The 20,698-nt window shown below is 35.0% G+C and overlaps 1 protein-coding gene across 2 annotated transcripts in view; it reads right to left on the bottom strand.

Annotated features, from left to right (window-relative positions):
* ACVR2A (activin A receptor type 2A) overlaps positions 1-20,698 on the bottom strand; it is an 84,391-nt gene that overhangs the window by 31,919 nt on the left and 31,774 nt on the right. For both annotated transcript variants that reach the window (XM_034654530.1, XM_011229860.3), the window contains exon 2: positions 2,907-3,114. In XM_034654530.1, coding sequence (XP_034510421.1) covers positions 2,907-3,114 — 208 coding nt within the window. The remainder of the gene's footprint in view (positions 1-2,906; positions 3,115-20,698) is intronic.

Below are 20,698 nucleotides of genomic sequence, written 5' to 3'. Positions count from 1 at the left end.
GCTGTTAGAATAATAAGGTTGAATTTAAGATGGAAAGCTTAAGAAATTTCAGGGAGAAGTCTGTTTTAACAAAATCAAACATTAAAATTAAATCTACGCCAATATCTATTTAGTAGAAAGTAAAAGACAACCGAAAGCTAAATCTTATTAACAAGTTATAAAAATATATAAATTTAAATTTTTAATATTTAGAATCATGCCTCAAGTTACAGGAGGTGAAAATGATTAGGTACCTAGCTTAATTAACTCAAAAAAGTACTTTTGCTATCCAATTTCATTCTTTTTATCATTGTCTTTTCCTCCATACTTTGACATTTCTTGAATCTTTTCTTTTTTCTTAAGTATCCTTCAGGTGAGACAAACAGTAGTTTTTACCACAAAAAGAACAAGGATCCCTGGTTTCAACTAATTAATTAATAAAAGATAATTTGGATAAAGATTTTCCCCCCAGGGGCGCCTGGGTGGCACAGCGGTTAAGCGTCTGCCTTCGGCTCAGGGTGTGATCCCGGCGTTACGGGATCGAGCCCCACATCAGGCTCCTCTGCTATGAGCCTGCTTCTTCCTCTCCCACTCCCCCTGCTTGTGTTCCCTCTCTCGCTGGCTGTCTCTATCTCCGTCGAATAAATAAATAAAATCTTTAAAAAAAAAAAAAAGATTTTCCCCCCAAATGCTTCCCACTGTTTTTTTATGTAGATAAAACTGACATAACACTACACCAGTTTCAGGTATACAATATTTTCATATTTGTACATACTGTGAAATGATCACCACAATAATCTAGTTAACATCCAACATCACACATAGTTCCAAATTTTTTTTCTTGTGATGAGAACTGTTAAGATCTACTTTCTTATCAAGGCACCTGGATGGCTCAGTCAGTTAAGCATATGACTCTGGATTTCAGCTCAGTTCATAATCTCCGTGTGAGATCGAGCCCCACTCTCTCCCTCTCTCTGCCACTCCCAACCCCCTCTCCAAAAAAAAAAGAAGAAGAAAATCTACTCTCTTATCAACTCTCAAATATATGACATAGTTTTATTAACTATAGTTGCCATGCTACACATTATAACCCCAGGATTTGTTTTATAACTGGAAGTTTGTACCTTTTGGCCACCTTCAACCATTTCATCTAACCACTCACCGCCCACCCCCGCCCCCCCATTCCCGGCCTCTACATCTAGGAGTTCATTTTATTTTATTTTATTTTTTAAGACTACACATATAAATGAGGTCATATGGTATTTGTCTTTCTCTATATGACTAATTTCACTTAGCATAATACCCTCAAGGTCTATCTATGTTGCCTCAAATGGCAAGATTTCTTTCTTTTTAATGGCTAATATTCTTCTGTGTGCGTGTACACACCACATTTTCTTTTTTTTTTTAAAGACTTTATTTATTTATTTGACAGAGATAGACAGCCAGTGAGAGAGGAACACAAGCAGGGGGAGTGGGAGAGGAAGAAGCAGGCTCATAGCAGAAGAGCCCGATGTGGGGCTCGATCCCATAACGCAGGGATCACGCCCTGAGCTGAAGGCAGATGCTTAAGGACTGCGCCACCCAGGCGACCCGCACACCACATTTTCTTTATCCATCAACAGACTTTCAGGTTGCTTCTATATACTGGCTATTGTAAATAATACTGCAATAAACATAGGGGTGCATGTATCTTTTTACAAGTTAGTATTTTCATTTCCTCGATAAATACCCAGAAGTGGAACTGCTGGATCACAGGATAGTTTTATTTTTAATTTTTTGAGGAACCTCCATCCTGTTTGCCTATTGGCCCTACTTACCTTTCATAATACCAGATATCACTTGATGATCACCTCTATTTATAGATGGGCTAAGAATCAGAAATGCAGCTAAAATGTGTAATTACAGAGAAATGTAATCCCTGGAAAATTCAGAGATTTAGAAGTATACCCTAAATACTAAATATATACCTAAGATTTTAATTTCTTATGAAAAATTGAGATAACTCAATTTTCATGGGCTTATTCAACACATTTTGGTATTAATTACATATGGCTAATCAAGCACAGGTTCATGGTAATCAATTAAGGCCCCTGAAAGTGGATAGGCAAGTATCCAGTGTTCCATGAGTGTATCAGTATTTTCTGGCTCCAAAATGTCTGTTTATCTAGGACTTTGCAGCCCTGCCAGTCATCAGCACCCACCCACAGTGGAAATCCTGTGGCCCAGGCAGTTTAAGTGATCAGCCAAACATCTGTGGGACTCCTTACAGAAAGATCACAGGCAGTCAATAACATGTCTACTGTATTTTATTTCCAATACAGAATAAAACAATTTAAGCAAAATCTTTTAAATAAAATGTAGCTTTCTATGAGGACTCTGTTAGTACTGATGTAATTCTGAACATCAAGTAAAAATGTCTCTCAGGGGTAAAGAACAAAGGCCTACTTTGCAAGAAAAAAAAAGGAAAAAAAATTCAGTAAGATCAATTTCTTCCAGATACATAAAGAGGGAAACTAAAAGGAAATTAAATACTATTATTAAGCTTTACTCTCTTGGAGGATACAGGATAGATTTTCAACTGATATACTGTCTTTTAAAAAGCAATTTTAAAAAATCCCTTTTCCTTAAAATTGACATTAAAAAAAAGTTTATCATCCTAGTAACATAGGGGAAAAATGGTTCCTATCTATAGTTCTTACTACTTGGTAGATTATTCAAAGTGTATCAAAGATAAAATATAAACATGCTATATTTATCTTATTACTTTAAAACATGTATCTTGTTATTAGAGCATGTTATAATGGTTTCATAATCCCATCTTAAAAAAGAAACATTTAGGTGAAAATACATGCATTGAGCTTTCCCCCTTTAAAAGGGAGTGGGGGGGATTATTCAACATTCTCATAAAAAAGAAAATGTTTCCTTACCTGTCATAACAGTTGATATCATCCAGCCAACAACCTTGCTTCACTATTTCAATGGAACCAGAAATATTCTTCCAGGTAGCAAAACAATGTCGCCTTTTATCTTTGTCACCATAACAGGGTTCAACACCAGTTCGATTGGTTCTATCTCTTTCCCAATTAGCATTATAGAAAATACACTCCTGAGTTTCTGATCTACCAAGTATAGCACCTATAAGATAATAAAACAAGAACTTAATATAATTATTAGCTCTTAAGAGACTGTCTCACCAGATACCAAATTTAGATGTGCCTAAAACGTCAGTAACTTACTGTTCTCCTAGTGTTGTAACATTGGATTTAAGTTTCCACATCAACCTCTGTACTTGAAGTATAATAAACATAATAATAGAAAGTGACCAAATAAATCACAAAATTTCTCTGAAAAAGGATATTTCACTTCATTTAAGAATGTCGTTGATGAAAAGCAGTAAAATTGTTAATTAAATCTTGATGCTGGATAGATTTCTTTTCAATATCCTGTGTGACAAAATGGAACTAAGCAAAAGCACTTCTGCTGCATACTGAAGTACAATGGCTACCTCAAGAAAAAGCTTGTGCATGACTGAGCTGGGAATTAAATCAACTATGATTATTCAGACTTGGGTATCTGACAGACATGTTCTCAAAAATGAACCAACTAAACCTACTCAAGAAAAACAACTGACAGTATGCAATGCCAATGATAAAATTTGATCTTTCAAGCAAAAGAAGAATTTTGGAAAATCTGTATCACCTCCATTAGCTTGACACTTTCCCAAAGCTTAAAGAATTCTCTCATGAGGGGCGCCTAGATGCCTCAGTCGGTTAAGCGTCTGACTCTTGATTTCGGGTCAGGTCATGATCTCAGGGTCATGGGATTGAGCCCTACTTCAGGCTCTGCCCTGGGCATGGAGTCTGCTTAAGATTCTTTCTCCCCTTGTCCCTCTGCCCCTCCCCCATCCTACTCCTACTTGCATGTGCATGCATGAGCACTCTCTCTCTCTTAAAAAAAAAAAAGAATTCTCTCATGAGATCAGTGGAGATATTAATACATGTAAACTTTAAATATTAAGTAATTAAATGTGCTAATAATTAGTAGCTCTATATAATTCAGAGAACCAATATCCTCTACATGAATTATGTGTGATGTTATAAAAGCATTTGCGGGTTAAAAAAAATCCATTCAGGGGCGCCTGGGTGGCGGCAGTCGTTAAGCGTCTGCCTTCGGCTCAGGGAGTGATCCTGGCATTCCAGGATGGAGCCCCACATCAGGCTCCTCCACCAGGAGCCTGCTTCTTCCTCCCACTCCCCCTGCTTGTGTTCCCTCTCTCGCTGGCTGTCTCTGTCTATAAAGAAATAAATAAATCTTTAAAAAAAAAAAATCCATTCAATGTTCAAAATAGTCCCATAGATTTTAATGTTACAGAGGACAAAACGTTCATTAATGGTTTCAAATTCTGCACTGTAAAACTTTTTAAAAAACTATCTCTTGTCTTACATGGAAAAACAAGGTGCTGGAATACCCAAAATAATTCTGAAAAAGATAGACAAAAGAGAATTCATACTACCTGTTTTTAAGACTCACTATCAAGCTTCAGCAACCAAGACAGCATGGTCTTAGTGAAAAGACAGACACACACTTCAATGGGACAGAACAGAGAATCCAGAAATAGACCCACACATAATGTCCAACTGACACACAGCAAAGGTGCCAACACATTTCGATAGAGAAAACACAGTTTTTTCAACAACTGATGTTGGAACAACTGGACATCTTATACAAAAATAAACAAACAACAAGACAAACTTCAACTTGTATCTTACACCATTTACAAAAATTAATTCTAAACATACCAAAGACCTAAAATAAAATCTAAGAGTATAAAACTCGTGGAAGAAAACATGAAAACTCTTGTGATCCTAAATTATGAACTATTTCTTAGAACACGAACTATAAAAGAAAGAACTGTTAAGTTCCATTTCATTAAAATTAAAACTTATCTTTGAAAGTTCAAGGAAAAAAAGTTACAGACTAGGAGAAAATAAATGCAAATTATGTTTCTAAAAAACGGCTGATATTCAATATATAGAAAAACCTCTCACAACTCACTAATAATTTTTTAAAGGCACCAAATCTCTAAAAAAAAAAAAAAAATGGGCAGAAGATTCAAAAAAACATACTTTGCTGAAGAGATATGAATGGAAAACACTAACATGAACGATTCTCAATATCATTACTCATTAGAGAAATGCAAACTGAAATTCTAATATTGATTTAAATGGCTAAAACAAAAACAATCTCAAATGTTGGTAAATATGTAGAGCAACTGGGACTTTCACACATTGGTGGCTCTAATGCAAAATGGTCCACCTACTTTGGAAAGCCAGTTTGACAGCTTCTCATAGTTAAATATACACCTACCATACTACCTACCCAGCAAAAGCATACCTGGGCATTTACCTAAGAAATAAAAACATATGTTCATGCAAAAATCTGTACATGAATACTTAGAATGGCTTTATTTACAATCAACCCCAAGTTGGAAACAACTCAATATCCAGTATTGCTAAATAGATAAACAAACATCCATACAATAAAAAGAAATGAACTAGTGACAGCTGTAACAACATGGATGAATCACAAACATATTATGCTATATATGATTCCATTTATATGATTTTCCGGGAAAGGCGAAACTATGAGAGACAAAAATCCGATCAGACATTGCCAGAAGCTGGAAGTGAGGGGAGAGGGCTGATTACAAAAGGGCGTGAGAAAATTATTCGGGGTGACCAAAATATTCCACATGGTAACTGTGGTCAGAGGTTATACGACTTATGGGTTAATCAAAACTGACAGAATTGTATAATCAAAAAAAAAATACATTTTATTCTATGTAAATTATACTTCAATAAGCCTGACTTTAAAAAAAAAAAAAAGGCACAAAATCTACCAGCTGTTGAGTTTTGGTATAGTATCAAAGAAAAACATCCACAATTATCTAAAAATACTCATTTTTTTCTAACAATGTATCTGTGTACGACCAGATTTCCTTCATATCAAAAGAACATATCACAGCAAACTTAATGGAGAGATACAAGAATCCAGTTGTCTTCCACGAAAACAATCATTAAAAAGATCTGCAAAAATTTCGCTATTTTTTTTTGCTCTGGAAAATATTTTCCATAAAAATGTTCTTTTGTGAACATATAATGGATTATTGTTACTGTTAAATATTTTAAAATTTTGTCAATTTCTAATGTGATAAGGAAGACAGATATAACCCCTATTAAAAAAAAAAAAAAAAAAACAACAGCAACAACAAAAAACTCGGGTTCTAAATGTTTAAAAGTCTTAAAGAAGTTGAGGCCAGAAAGTGTGAGAACTTGCTGCTGCTCTACAATGTCCTAGGTACACAGATGGAATTATAAGCTGCTAAAATCTGTGGCAGTATTAGTGCTATGGACTTCCTCTCAACTATGGAAAAAGTAATAGCAGGAGTCATTATAAACTAAGGCTGATAACTCCATGTTCTTTGTATTCTATTAAAAAAAAAAAAGGTTGCTTCTACTATCTACCTGTATTAAAAAAAAAAAACAGCTATTTTCTAAGTTATTCGTTTTCAGAAATCTGTTGAAAATACCAGCAAAATAAGTTTCCTCCTTTACTAAATAACCCAAAAGCAATCATTCACTGTCACATTATTATCTTAAAACAAGGTATGGCAAACTTTTTCTGTAAAAGGCCAGAAGGTAAATATTTTTGGCTTTGCACACCACCTGGTCTCTGCCACAACTACTCCATTCTTGCCATCATAGCACAAAAGCATCCATAGGACAGTGTATGAATGAGCATGGTTATGTTCCAATAAAACTTTATTTATAGACATTAAAAATGAAATTTCATGTAATTGTTATATGTCACAAAATACTATTCTTTTTCCAACCATTTAAAAATGTAAAAATCATTCTTTGTTTACAGGCTATAAATTTGGCTCACAGGCTGCGTGGTCAGCTATCTCTTAAAACAATGTCCTAATTCTAACAGTCTAGCTAACCTGCCTTTTGTTTGTTTTGTTTTGTTGGGGATGGTTCCTCTATAAATTACCACTCATGTAATTTGTGTTAAAAAAAAAACACTATTAATTATTAATTTCCAAAGAAGATGCCACTGAAGCATAGAAACACCATAACACCACTTAAATCAAACAAAACTGACAAAAATAAAATAATGCCTAGAGCAGAAATGCCAAATAGGTTTCATCTTTGCTGTCAATCCCAATAAATTAATAGTAGGTGCCTGGAGTAGCATATTGAGAAGGATTCTGATGTAAAAGGGTCTTGAAATTAGTATTTGTCACCTCTGTTCTAGAGAAAAGATAAATGACCATTTCTTCATTTAAAAAAATACTTTCTTCACTTAAGTTTTAAAGGCAAATAAGATTTCAGGATGGTTTTCTGGATCTAGACTATCATTTGATTGATATTTTCCAGAGATAGAAAGAAGACTGCTTATATGGAAAATTGTGACATCTCATCACCCCCTCCTCAAGCTGATCCTGTAATCAGTCTCCATTCCATCATATCTCTAACTGGACACTAAATAACATGATAATTATAAAGATAAAATAAAATTACACATTTTTTTATGTTCTTAAGCTTGCATTGTGACTTTAAAGGTGCAGTTCTAAAAAAAAAAAACGGCAAAAGTTGCTTATACATACAAATTTTTAACAGCAACTTCCAATTAAAAATTATCTGGGGGCGCCTGGGTGGCACAGCAGTTAAGCGTCTGCCTTCAGCTCAGGGCGTGATCCCGGCATTCTGGGATCGAGCCCCACATCAAGGCTCCTCCGCTATGAGCCTGCTTCTTCCTCTCACTCCCCCTGCTTGTGTTCCCTCTCTCGCTGGCTGTCTCTGTCTCTGTCAAATAAATAAATAAAATCTTTAGAAAAAAAAAAAAAGACAAGATCTTCAGAAAAATTAAAAAAAAAAAATTTCTGAAACTCAAAACTTCTACCCATAGGTTTATTGTATCAAAGTAACTCCAAATAGTTCATACTATTTTCAAAAGAAATAGACATCAAAAGTATGTGTTCATGGTTTAGAATGATGGTTCTTAACTAATTATGTACAACAGAATCCTCTATGTTTTCTCAAATTCCTGTTTGAGTGCCATTTGTAGCCCTGGGAATGAAGAACTGAAAAGTCTATAACAGGAGGGGTATACATCCACAGAATGTGTGTGTGTGTGTTTTCTTTTTCTTTTTGACAAAGACCCACTGGTGATCTAATGTTCCTCCCTAGTTAAGTACCACTGGCTTACCAGATTGTGACCTGAATTTGGAATTTAGTTCACAAACTGTGGTCTTGAGTAAATTACCAAAACTTTCATTACCCTGTTTCCACAACTGATTCAATTTCCATAATAATTTCATAATTATTATCCATAACTCACATTTAGCCCAGTTATAGTAAATCAGTAAGTCTAATCACAGAATCCAGTATCAGAGTTAATTTAGATAATAGTTCTATTTCCGAAGTACTACTTATGCATTAATGACTAGTACCATTTTTCCTACCATTTAAAAAAAAAAAAAAGAAAAAGGAAAAAAAAACGACATACTGGATCTGAAATTTGTTAGAACATCTAACCATAATATAGCCTGCAAAAGTCATATTTTAATCTAAAATACCCCTCTTATGATGAAAAAGCAGATTTCACCTAAAGTGACTACATCTGAGGACAATCAGGGTTTTATTTTTTAAAAGCAGTAAATTTTAATACAATACACCAACACTAATTTTACATAATCTCTTCCAGAAACAGAAAAGAAGGGACTACTTCAACTAATTTTATGAGGCCACTATCACCTTGATAACAGAAACAAAGCACAAAAAGAGAAATACCGACCAATATCTCTTATTAACTTAGATGTTAAAGTTCTCAGCAAATTTTAGCAAACAGAATCCAGCGGTATATTTAAAAAAAATAATAATAGCCCACACCAAGTAGGATTTAAGGTACCCAAGCTTGGTTCAACATTCAAAAATCAATCAATGCAATCTGCCAAATCAAGAAACTAAGAGACAAAAATCATACAATCTATCAGTACAGCAGGAATAGAGGGGAACTTCCTCCAAATCACAAAGAGCACCTAAAAAACACCAACAGCTAACATCATACTTAATGGCTAAAGACTGAATGCTTCCCCTCTAAGATCAAAAGCGAGGTAATGATGTCTACTCCCACTATTCTTAACACCGTACTGAAAATTCTAGCTATTGCAATAAGGCAAGAAAAAGGAATTAAAGGCATACCAAATGGAAAAGAATATATAACTATTTCTATCTGCAGATGACATTGATTGTCTTTGGAGAGAATCCCAAGGAACCTTCAAACAAAATGTTAGAAGGAGTTCAATAAGGTCACAGGACATAAGATCAATACACAAAAATTGCATTTCTATATACTAGCAATGAAGCAGTAGAAATGAAATTTAAAAGGTAATACCAGTGGGGCATCTGGGTGGCTCAGTCAGTTAAGCATCCAGCTCTTAATTTTCACTCAGGTTATGGTCTTGGGGTCCTGAGATCGAGCTCGGCATTAGGCTCCCCAATCAGTGCAGAATCTGCTTAGGATTCTTTCCCTTTACCTCCCCTTCCCCCTCCACCCCTCCCCCCTCTTGCACACATCTGTGTGTGCTTGAGCACACTCTCTCTAATAAATAAATGAAATCTTTTTTAAAAAAATGTAATACCAGTTACAATTGCCCCTAAGATTATAAAATACCTAAGATATAATCTGACAAAATGTATAAAATCTGTGATAAAAATTATAAAATGCTGATGAAAGAAATAAAAAGACGACTTGAACACTTGGAAAGACATACCGTGATAATGTATAGGCTTAACCCATTCATATCAAAATCTCATCAAATTTCTTTGTAGACATAAATGGACTTATTCCAAACATTTTTGAAAAAGAATAAAGTGGGAGAATTCATGCTTACTGATGTTAAGCCTTACCATAAAGTTGAAGTATGACCATGTGGTAATAGAGGCAGGACAGACACATATCAATGGAACAAAGAAAACCCAGAAGGAGATCTACACAAATATGCCTGATTAATTTTGGACAAATGAACAAAAGCAATTCTATAGAGGAGGGAAAGCCTTTTCAATAAATAGTGCTAGAGCAATGGGACACGGTTCAAGCAAATATTTCTTAAATGCCCTCCCCTTTGCTATCTATCATCATTTTAATAGCTCCTGAAAGCCCATCTTTTGCAAAAAAACTCCTAGCCTAAATTTCACATGTGACAATTTTCATGTTTTCTCAAGGTAGATGTAACAAAATCCTACAAGTCCTTTAATCAGAACTACTTCTTCCCCCCCAAATGTACACCACTTGTAATCCAACAAAAAATGTATTCTTTTACATTCATTTACTGTTTTTGATCAACTGCCTATATACATTCATTTACACATCAGAATGCCAGTAGGTCTAAAACTATCCATCTTACAAACAGTATTTAATGAATGATAAAATGTAAAACAGCAGTGTGACAACTGGATAAAAAAATCCACCAAGTACTGCTGCTTCCCAGCTTCAAACAGGTAGCTGGAATTAAAATATCTTTAACAACTAAGAATTGCATTAATTTCTTTTCTGATTATGATGATAATGTTTTTCACAGTCCTGTGACCTGCATCACCCTATCTCAATTCTCCTATGTATGCAACCAACATTAAACAGGAAGAATTGACATCTTATAAATATGAGGCTCACTTCCGTTAAAAAAAAAAAAAGATTATTTATTTGAGAGAGAGAGAGAGAGAACATGATGGGGGGAGGGTCAGAGGGAGCAGCAGACTCCCCACTGAGCAGGGAGCCAAGCAGGGGCTCCATCCTGAGACTCTCGGATCATGACCTGAGCTGACTGACCTGAGCTGAAGGCAGACACTTAACCAACTGAGCCACCCAGGTACCCTGAGGCTCACTTCTGAAGAAGTTTTCTAATGGTGTCTGAAACTATCAGTAAGTCATTGAGAATACAGTATAAACAGGCATGCAACTGAAGGCCTTCCTTAAAACCTGTTCCTCCTATAGGCAACGTAGTCCTCTAGGGAAGGTTAATGAAGTGTCAAAAATAATAAATAAAACCTGATAAGCAATTCTTGTTTCCCTTTCACATATTTTTGCTTTCTGCCACTCTAGGGGTAAAACACGCATCCAAAGAGAATCAGCAACAGCAGGCAGATTAAACGGAATGATGTTTTTAATCCAAAACATTTTATAGTATAAATTAAAAAAAAACAGAATAATATCAAAAGCATTATACAAAAGAATGATTTTAGATAAGTAACTGGGAAATTCTAGTATAGTACAACCCTTCATAGCACCAAGAAACCCTAAAGTAAGTAAATATATACAGCATTTTATTAGTTCAACACATATTATTTAACAGTCTCACTACACTAGGTAATCAATCATCCAACTACCCAGAAACTTACAACTTGAATGAGTATCATACAACCCTCAATTTGAAGGATTCCCTAATTTCCCCCAATAAGGTATTTTTAAAGTTTTGACCAACCTGAAATATATAAACCTTTGTATATTTATATGAAACAGGCCAATATTAGTTTTACAAATATTTAAAAATCATTAAGTACAAAAATTTTACAAAACGGGTGCCTGGGTGGCACAGCGGTTAAGCAGCTGCCTTCGGCTCAGGGCGTGATCCCAGCGTTCTAGGATCGAGCCCCACATCAGGCTCCTCCGCTGGGAGCCTGCATCTTCCTCTCCCACTCCCCCTCCTTGTGTTCCCTCTCTCGCTGGCTCTGTCAAATAAATAAATAAAATCTTTAAAAAAAATTTACAAAACAATTTTGTAAAAATTTCACATGCATCTCCCAACAACTGTCATGTCATTATTCTTTTTGAGTCATCAAAACTATCAAAACATGAATCATCTTCACTTCCATTTAAGTTGCTTGAGAAACAATACGTTTTAAAGTCATATAGAATATTGTCACTGGGAATGTTTTTCCAAGCCAATAATATCCATTCACATAATACTAAGACAGTGATTTTTTTCACTGTTCTATAGGTATATTTTGTGATCTTCATAAAGTAACTTCTTACTTTACTTGTTTTAAAAACGAGCTTTTAAAGTTTTTTTTTTTTTACAGCCTCTGTAAATAGTTTATAACAAATGACAGTAAACCACCAACACTACTACCACCCCCAAGAATAATTTATTTGTTAAACTCTTTATTCCCTTCTACCTACTCCCTTAGGAAACGGACATAAACATTCAATCTAGCACTGACTGGCATCATTTAAAGCTTGTCTGCCTTTTCCAAATAATATATTTTCATTCAAAATAGAATTGAGAGAGCCTCAAAATACAGAAAAACTTTGTAAGGATTCAAATAAAAAATTACTCTTCTTCTGAGGAATAATCTTTTAGAGAAAACTATGCTTTATATTGAGCATTTACAGATGGAAAAAAAAAACTGACCATATGCTTGTACTATAAATTAACACACCAAGATAAGGGCTACAGATAAATGCTGTAGGAATTAGAGATGATAACCTAGACCTCCATTAGACTATGAGCTTTCTAGAATAATCCGTTACCCCTTCTGTATCACCAGTGCCCAGCACAATACAGGAACTCAATAAATGTACACAAAATCAATTCACAAAAAAGAAAAAAGAAAGGCTTTACAAAGCAAGTGGGACTAAAGTAAACTATTAAGGAGAGACAAAACTATGGCAAACAGAGGCAGGGAAGATAATGACCAAATAAGCAGGGATGTGAATTAATCAGAGTGTTTGACAAGACTGTTCTTAAGAGACATGCACATTCCATATTGTTTAGTATTGAGTATAATCAAGGCAGGTTTGTAAGACATCAGAAGTTAAGAAAAAGAATAAAAGTGATATTTCTAAGATCAATCTGAATACAATGACTATTAAAGTGTGTTGGAATGGAAAAAAACTCAGTAAGCCACACTAACTATCCAATAAAAACCAAAGGTCTATAGTATTACATGCTGACCAGACAGCCACAAGTATCAAAAGGATTGGCAAATTAGAAGACAGAGATCAAGTTTTTGATTTCCATAGTCCCTTATTTGGTCTCTCTTAGTGTAAGAAAGTAAGGGATAAAAGTGATTTGGATTTAGATGGTTGGCTGTTTCTAAAAGTTCACCTTAGAACATCTGACAAAAAAAAGCTGGCTTCCATGCTATCTACCCTTTGTTTCCTTTGTTGCTAACTCTCGTCCTGACATTTATTCCTACTGTCATGAAAGATACATATTTCATGATGAAGCACAATAGCAAAATGTTTTTGCCTACAGCCACAAAATGTGTGGGATATCTATAAATGCCCAGGATGCAAGATTAAAATAGTTCTACCCAGTTCTCTGGCACTCATTTGAAATATGAATTACATCAAAACAAATACAAGTAGATACAAGTATTACCTAGACTATGTAAAATAGATTTCTGATATTAGATGTTCATCTTGTGAGGGCAGGGGAGATCACGGTGACTGCAGCTAGCGGCCAGTACTCCCATCAGAATTAATGGGCTATTTTAGAAATTGTACAAAAGCCAAAACTGGGCATAAATTTAGAATAGGAAGAGATAAAAGGTAAATTCTCAAAATCAGAACAGAGCTCTTAACATAGATTAAGGAAACACACAGAGTAGTTACTACTAAAAACAATCTACACGTCTCAATTACAGTGAGAGGATACTACATATATTAAGGTTTTTTAGTGCTCTATTTACTTGGGAAGATGTAGCCTTCTTTTCAGTAAACCATCACACTCTGTCCGATGTAAAAAGATTAAAAATGGATCATTTTAGCTGCTATGAAAGTAATGTGAAATATCACCCTTGAGGAGCCAGTAGTATCAAGAGTGAGAAACTGAAAAAACAAAACAAAATAAAAACAAAAAACCACCTCATCACAAAAGTTTTCATCAAAGTAATATCTGGTAGTTTAAAACCAGCAAGTGAAAAAAGTTAGCAATACTTATTAGAGTAGCTTTAACTAGTAATACAAGTGTATTGAAGGAAAAGAATGCACACTGAAAACAAACTATGACATTAAATAGCAATGGATATAGAATCAACCTAAGTAGCCTTAAATCACCAATAGCTTTTTTTCATATTTATAACCAAAATTCCTAGTATTAGAAAAGAAAAAAATCTAAAATTCTTGTTTATTACTTTTGTGTGTTATGTAATTTGTGTCCCACTTCTAAACTCATTTTAATAATGTTTCTATGCAACTATAAACACATCATAGGTCTTCCAGCATCCTCTCTTTTCTGTATTAACACACATCATAGAAGACAAATCACCGTCCCTATTTGGTTGCCCTGGGCTGTTTTCAAGTATTAGGAAGAAAAATCCACAATGTGACAAAAGCCCTCTGATAAACATACTAGAAATATGAGGAAGGAGAATAAATTTTAAAATAAAATTTCTGCATGATAATAAAAACATTTTAGGCCTTATCAATCTTTTTAAACTAAGCACCTCCTTACTACCAAACAATCACCTCCAAAGGAAAATACAAACACTTTCCAGCACTCTTCCCAGATTTTTTTTTGCCTTACCTGTTATACTTTGTGCTTAGTACTTACTAGCAGTCCAACACAATATTACAAGATTCTGTCCACCTAGCTCAAGTAATATCAACTAGAAACACTACTACTATGGAATAAACTAAAAATCTAAACGTTGTATGTTGCGACAACACAGTGTGTACATGCATGTGTAAGAGTAGAAGTACTTATAAGTAAACATTTAACCACTGGTTAGTTAATTGCTGACAAATTACTAAAATAATCACTCAAAATGTATTACAACATTGTTAACTCAAAAGTGACTAATTTTTCCCATATAGATATTCCCAAAATAAGTATATATCTACTTTGTAAGGTCCAAGATTTTAATTTTATTATTTTAATTTCAGTATGGTTAACAGTGCTATATTAATTTCAGGTGTACCATGTAGAGATTCAACACTTTCACACATCACCTGCTGTTCATCACAAGTGCACTCCTTAATCCCCATCATCTATTTGACCCATGGCCCCACTAACCTCCCCGCTGGTAACCATCAGTTTGTTCTCCATAGTTAATAAAGACCGAGGGGCACCTGAGAGGCTCAGTAGGTTAAGCATCCAACTCTTGATTTGGCTCAGGGTGATCTCAGGGTCCTGAGACTGAGCCCTGGGTCAGGCTCCACGCTGAGCATGGAGCCTGCTTAAGACTTTCTCTCTCCCTCTCCGTCTGCCCCTCCCCCTGCTTGCACATGTGTGCTCTCTCTAAATAAATACATAAATATATTTTTTTAAAAGACGAAGATGTGAAGAAAAACATCAATTTCTCAATTTCTCAAACCTCTTCTTAAGAAGCCTCTACATAAATAAAGTTTTAGAGCACCCAAGAGATCACCAAATTTGTGATGGTAGGATTTCCTTTTATGAAAGAGGCAAGAAGCTCTCTTTAAATAAGTTCCTAATAAGTTGTTTTTTGATTCACTTAATCATACAAAAAGGTGCATTTATTAGCAAAACTTTTAGAGGACCTAATTTCTTTTTTTTTTTTAATGCCAGTTAAAGCCACTATGTTTATTCATACATCAAACCTTTTTAGAATCTACTTTGTGCCAAGTCACATGGAAGATACAGATAACAGACTCTTTCTTGCTTTTGAGAATCTCCCTTAGAGGACCTCATTTCTTAAACTCTTCTCTAAATATAGAATATACTCTACAAAGGGATTGTTCAATAAAAGACACTAACCTGCACTTGATTACTAAACTAACTAAAGCCACCCATTATAATGTTTTCTCCCAAAAGAAAAATACTTCAAGTTGGTATATTTGGTTGGACATCCAGAATAAAGCATTGATTTTATCATCCACTACCAAAGAACTTCATTTTCCTAAATACATAAAGTATATATAGAGTAACAGGAACCAAGAAAAGAGCAAATCACAAAACTCCAAATTTCTGATTCAACTGACCAGCACTTGGGACCACATTTACTTTCCTAGGATAGCTCAAGAAAGCCTGGCAAACTTCCAAACATCAACCTCCTAATTAAAAAGGAAGGAGGGGCAATGGTTATAAGAAAAGACCGGCTTTCTTCTCGTTTTAAACAATATAAATAGATGTCTTATTACATTACTGGGGAGAAATTTCCATAAAAAAAGAACAGGAAAAATAGGAGCCCAATGTTTTCCCCTTCCCCAATGAGAAAATTCTACCCTTTTACCCCTGCTGTCCTTGGCAGGACACTTTAAAGTCTGTTTTGGTGGCACACTACATGGAATCTTAGAGGATATTATGTCTTTCACACTGGTAGAGCATCTTCTACATCCAACATATATATATATATATATATATAGTGCTGGCATACTATGTGCCAGGCACTTTGACATTTGAATACTAGGCAGAAATAGTGAAAAATAAAGTATTTTCAAAATTTGAGAAATCTTTAACCTCAACCTGGGAGGAAGAGAAAAAATGAGAGGCTGAATTTTTAAAACAAGACACTAAAGTAGAAAGTAAGAAAGAATCACACATATCTTTAGATACTTCTGAACTTCAATTAAGGTTATTCTAATTTCTGCAGTAAAGGAAGGCAGGATAGGTTAATAATCAGAAGATCACAAAGTCTAGGGGATTTCAAGTATGCTTCTTTGTCAGCGTATTTTATTTAAAGGAAAAAAATCATGTTAATGCCACGAAAAATGTAGACTTTGTCTTGGAACTGAATTTACAAGACAAAATGATGAATAAAGAAATACAGGGGCACCTGTGTGCCTAAGTTAAGCCTACAACTCTTGATTTCGCCTCAGGTCATGATCTCAGGGTTCTGAGATCCAGCCCTGTGTTGGCCTCCCTGCTCAGCAGTCTGCTTCTCTCCCTCTCCCCGCCCCCAACCTCCCCACTTCTGTCTCTAAAATAAATAAAATCTTAAATATATATATATAAAAAAATCAAACGAGATACATACAAAAGTGCTCCCTACTAATCACTGCTTGATATTAAAAGCAGCCACATCAACTCCTTATTGCTAGGTAGTAAGGACACTTTAAAAAGTAAACCCTCTACAAATGCATTCATACTAACTATAAAGAAACCATCCATTCACATTAGCACCCCTAACTGAATAAAATAAAATTATGTCACCCGGCTTGTCAAAAGAACATTTACAGGTAACTAAAATTTTAAAAAGAAAAAAGAACAAAATCAGCTTCAGAGATTTAAGTTATAAGCAATAGAATTTGAGAAAATCTAAGCTAGTTTTTGAAAGAGGTGTCAGTGGAATAAGGTTATTACTTTAAGTTACCAGTATCTCTTCCTAGGCTAGGGCAATGGCTTCCCTAACAATTTCCCAGCTTCCACTTCTATCTCATCCAAGCACTTCCGCATCCAGAAGTCAGATCCTTTTTTAAAGCAAACAAAATCACGTCACTCCCCCAACTTAACGCCATTCAATGGTCTCCCACTGCCCTGGGCCTTAAAATAACTTGAAAAAATCTTCTAAGGCCTTCCACAATCTGGCTCCTCTACAGCCTCAATTCACACCAGACAAAGAACAAACTCTTTCAAACCTTGATACATTCTTTCTGCCACTCCCTCCCCATTTCAGACCCCTTTTAATGTTTGAGATAATGGAGTGGAGTAAATCAAGAAAATGTTTTGAAAAATGTTTGAAAAAGTTGAAGAAAAGTTACCAGATCAGGGCAAAATATCAACTCTAATTTGGAGACGCTTCTCAGAACTATCACTGAGTTCTGAACCACTGAAAACACAATTTAATTACATTCAGTAAGTTTTTAAAAAATATATATTTACCGTCAAATTTTCCATTCCCAAGAAACTACTGATCTCTAAACTCTCAAATAACTAAAATAATCAGTTATTTTTCTATGATATTTCTAATACCCATTCTCTATCCCTCTAAAAAAGAAAGCTTTATTTGCTACTTGATTCATAAGAGACAACGGAAAGCGCTTAAATCTAATAACCTTTCTCTAAAAATCCCTAGTCACAATAATACAAAACAAGCACTCTTCCTCCTAAAGCCAGAGAAAGCCAAGCAAAAATTTCAGATAAACGTTCCAAATCAAATAAGTACCTGACTCTAGTTTAGTCACTGGCCTCTCGCTTATTAGTAAAAATAAAAAAGTTGTAAGTCACATTTGTCCTCTTTAAAGACAAATACATCTATCCAATATCTTTCAGTAATTACCAAAGTTGTTTTAAGACATTGGCTTGTCTGATGCTATAAAAGAGGAGTAGCAGGAATAATAAAATTAGGATAAACACTTTTAATATCACAAAATATATAATCTAAATCCTTCACATTTACAATTTTAAAACATTTCTTCCAAACATAGCTTACATCTTTACCTTCTAAACCGAAAGAAAAATTTTTTCTTCAACACTTTAATAGTCTTGCTATATTAATACTGCCCCAAATATAACAATTTTGTTCTATGCTAATTACCACAAAAGAATTATTTTAATAGTATCTCAATAGAGTTTTCCCTCCACAACTTAATGCAATAAATATATATACTACAGGCATCAATTTTTACTGTATTCATATTTCTCTGTATAACCAGAGAGTAGTTAAGAAATAGAGTTTTCAAAGAATAAAAAAAGGAGCATGATAAATGTAACACTAACAGGTTTTTTTCAAGTTTTTATTTATTTTTTAATAATTTTTTTATTATGTTAGTCACCATACAGTACATCCCTAGTTTTTAATGTAAAGTTCCATGATTCATTACTTGCGTATAACACCCAGGTGCACCATGCGATATGTGCCCTCCTTAATACCCATCACCAGCCTATCCCATTCCCCCACCCGCCTCCCCTTTGAAGTCCTCAGTTTGTTTCCCAGAGTCCACAGTCTCTCATGGTTCATTCCCCCTTCTGTTTACCCCCCCTTTCTTCTTCCCCTTCTTCTCCTACTGCTCTTCCTACTTCTTAAGTTCCATAAATGAGTTAAACCATATGATAATTGTCTTTCTCTGCTTGACTTATTTCGCTTAGCATTATCTCCTCCAGTCCCGTCCATGTTGCAGCAAATGTTGAGAAATCATTCTTTTTGATGGCTGAGTAACATTCCATTGTATATATGGACCACATCTTAATCCAGCCATCTGTTGAAGGGCATCTCGGCTCCTTCCACGATTTAGCTATTGTGGACAATGCTATGAACATTAGGTGGAACCAGAAAAGAAGGAATTGTTGAAAAGGAAAAACAAAGCTGGGGGCATCACATTGCCAGATTTCAAGCTATACTACAAAAATGTGATCACAAAGACAGCATGGTACTTGCACAAAAACAGACACACAGACCAACGGAACAGAATAGAGAACCCAGAAATGGACCCTCGGCTCTTTGGGCAACTAATCTTTGACAAAGCAGGAAAAAACAACCACTGGAAAAAAGACAGTCTCTTCAGTAAATGGTGCTGGGAAAATTGGACAGCTATATGCAAAAGAATGAAACTTGACCACTCTCTCACACCATACACAAAGATAAACACCAAATGGATGAAAGACCTCAATGTGAGACAGGAATCCATCAAAACCCTAGAGAACATAGGCAGCAACCTCTTTGACATCGGCCACAGCAACTTATTTCATAACACTAACAGTTTTAATCAAGGATCAAAGTTACAGCAAAACATAGTCTACAATGAGCCTCCTTCAGAAAGCTTTCACATAAACATCTGTAAAGCCTATTCCTTACATTTAGTACACAAATTTTATCACCCTCACTAATATAATGTTCACTTGAAATGTCATGTTTACACTGAAAACAAGCCATGGTTACTTCAACAATAATCAATAATTAATCAGTCTTGGGGCGCCTGGGTGGCTCAGTCAGCTAAGCGTCTGCCTTCGGCTTAGGGCATGATCCCGGTGTTCTGGGATCGAGCCCCACATCGGGCTCCTCCGCTGGGAACCTGCTTCATCCTCTCCCACTCACTCTGCTTGTGTTCCCTCTCTTGCTGGCTCTCTGTCAAATAAATAAATAAAATCTTTAAAAAAATAATAATAAGTTAATCGGTCTTGCTATGTGAATGATTATTTTCTAATATGCCACCACCTATATCTCATTAATGAAACCAGAAAAACTGTTCACTTACGCTAATAGTAAAAGGAACTTTTTGTGTTCAGGAGTATGACACACCACCTTAGAAAAGTGAAACTGAAGAATAGTAAAAAAACTATTTACTTTTAAATCCAATAGTGTAAGAGAGTTAGCACCTTATGCTTACGTTCTAGGAAGTTAAATATCTTCAAAAGAAGTCTGTTAGCCCACCTTGAATGGCATTTTACCATTTCTTCAACATCCTTCCTCCTAGAGATGTTTATACCCATTGTCGTCATGTTCAAGAACAAAGATCTACAGAACCCTAACAATTACTCGGGCTGTTCGCAGTCCTCTATTTGTGAAACATTTAAACATAAGGCAAAAATACTAATGAGCCACTGAATGATACTTATAAAATAAGACTCAAAAATGCCCAAATATAGAGCACTTTTCTCCCAAGTTAAAAGCCACTTTCCCAATGCCAGAAATAAGGGTCACAGCTGGCCAGTGTTAGGGTTCAGATTAACCCTCGGAATAGAAGTCTGGGATCAAGATGTGTAGCAGAAAGCAAAGGAATTCAGAGACACAGAAAGTTTAATAATAATGCT

This window comes from Ailuropoda melanoleuca, chromosome 2, assembly GCF_002007445.2.
Source record: "Ailuropoda melanoleuca isolate Jingjing chromosome 2, ASM200744v2, whole genome shotgun sequence".
Lineage (NCBI taxonomy): Eukaryota > Metazoa > Chordata > Mammalia > Carnivora > Ursidae > Ailuropoda > Ailuropoda melanoleuca.
The sequence above is the reverse complement of the archived record's forward strand: the minus strand, read 5'-3'. Positions and strand labels throughout refer to the sequence as shown.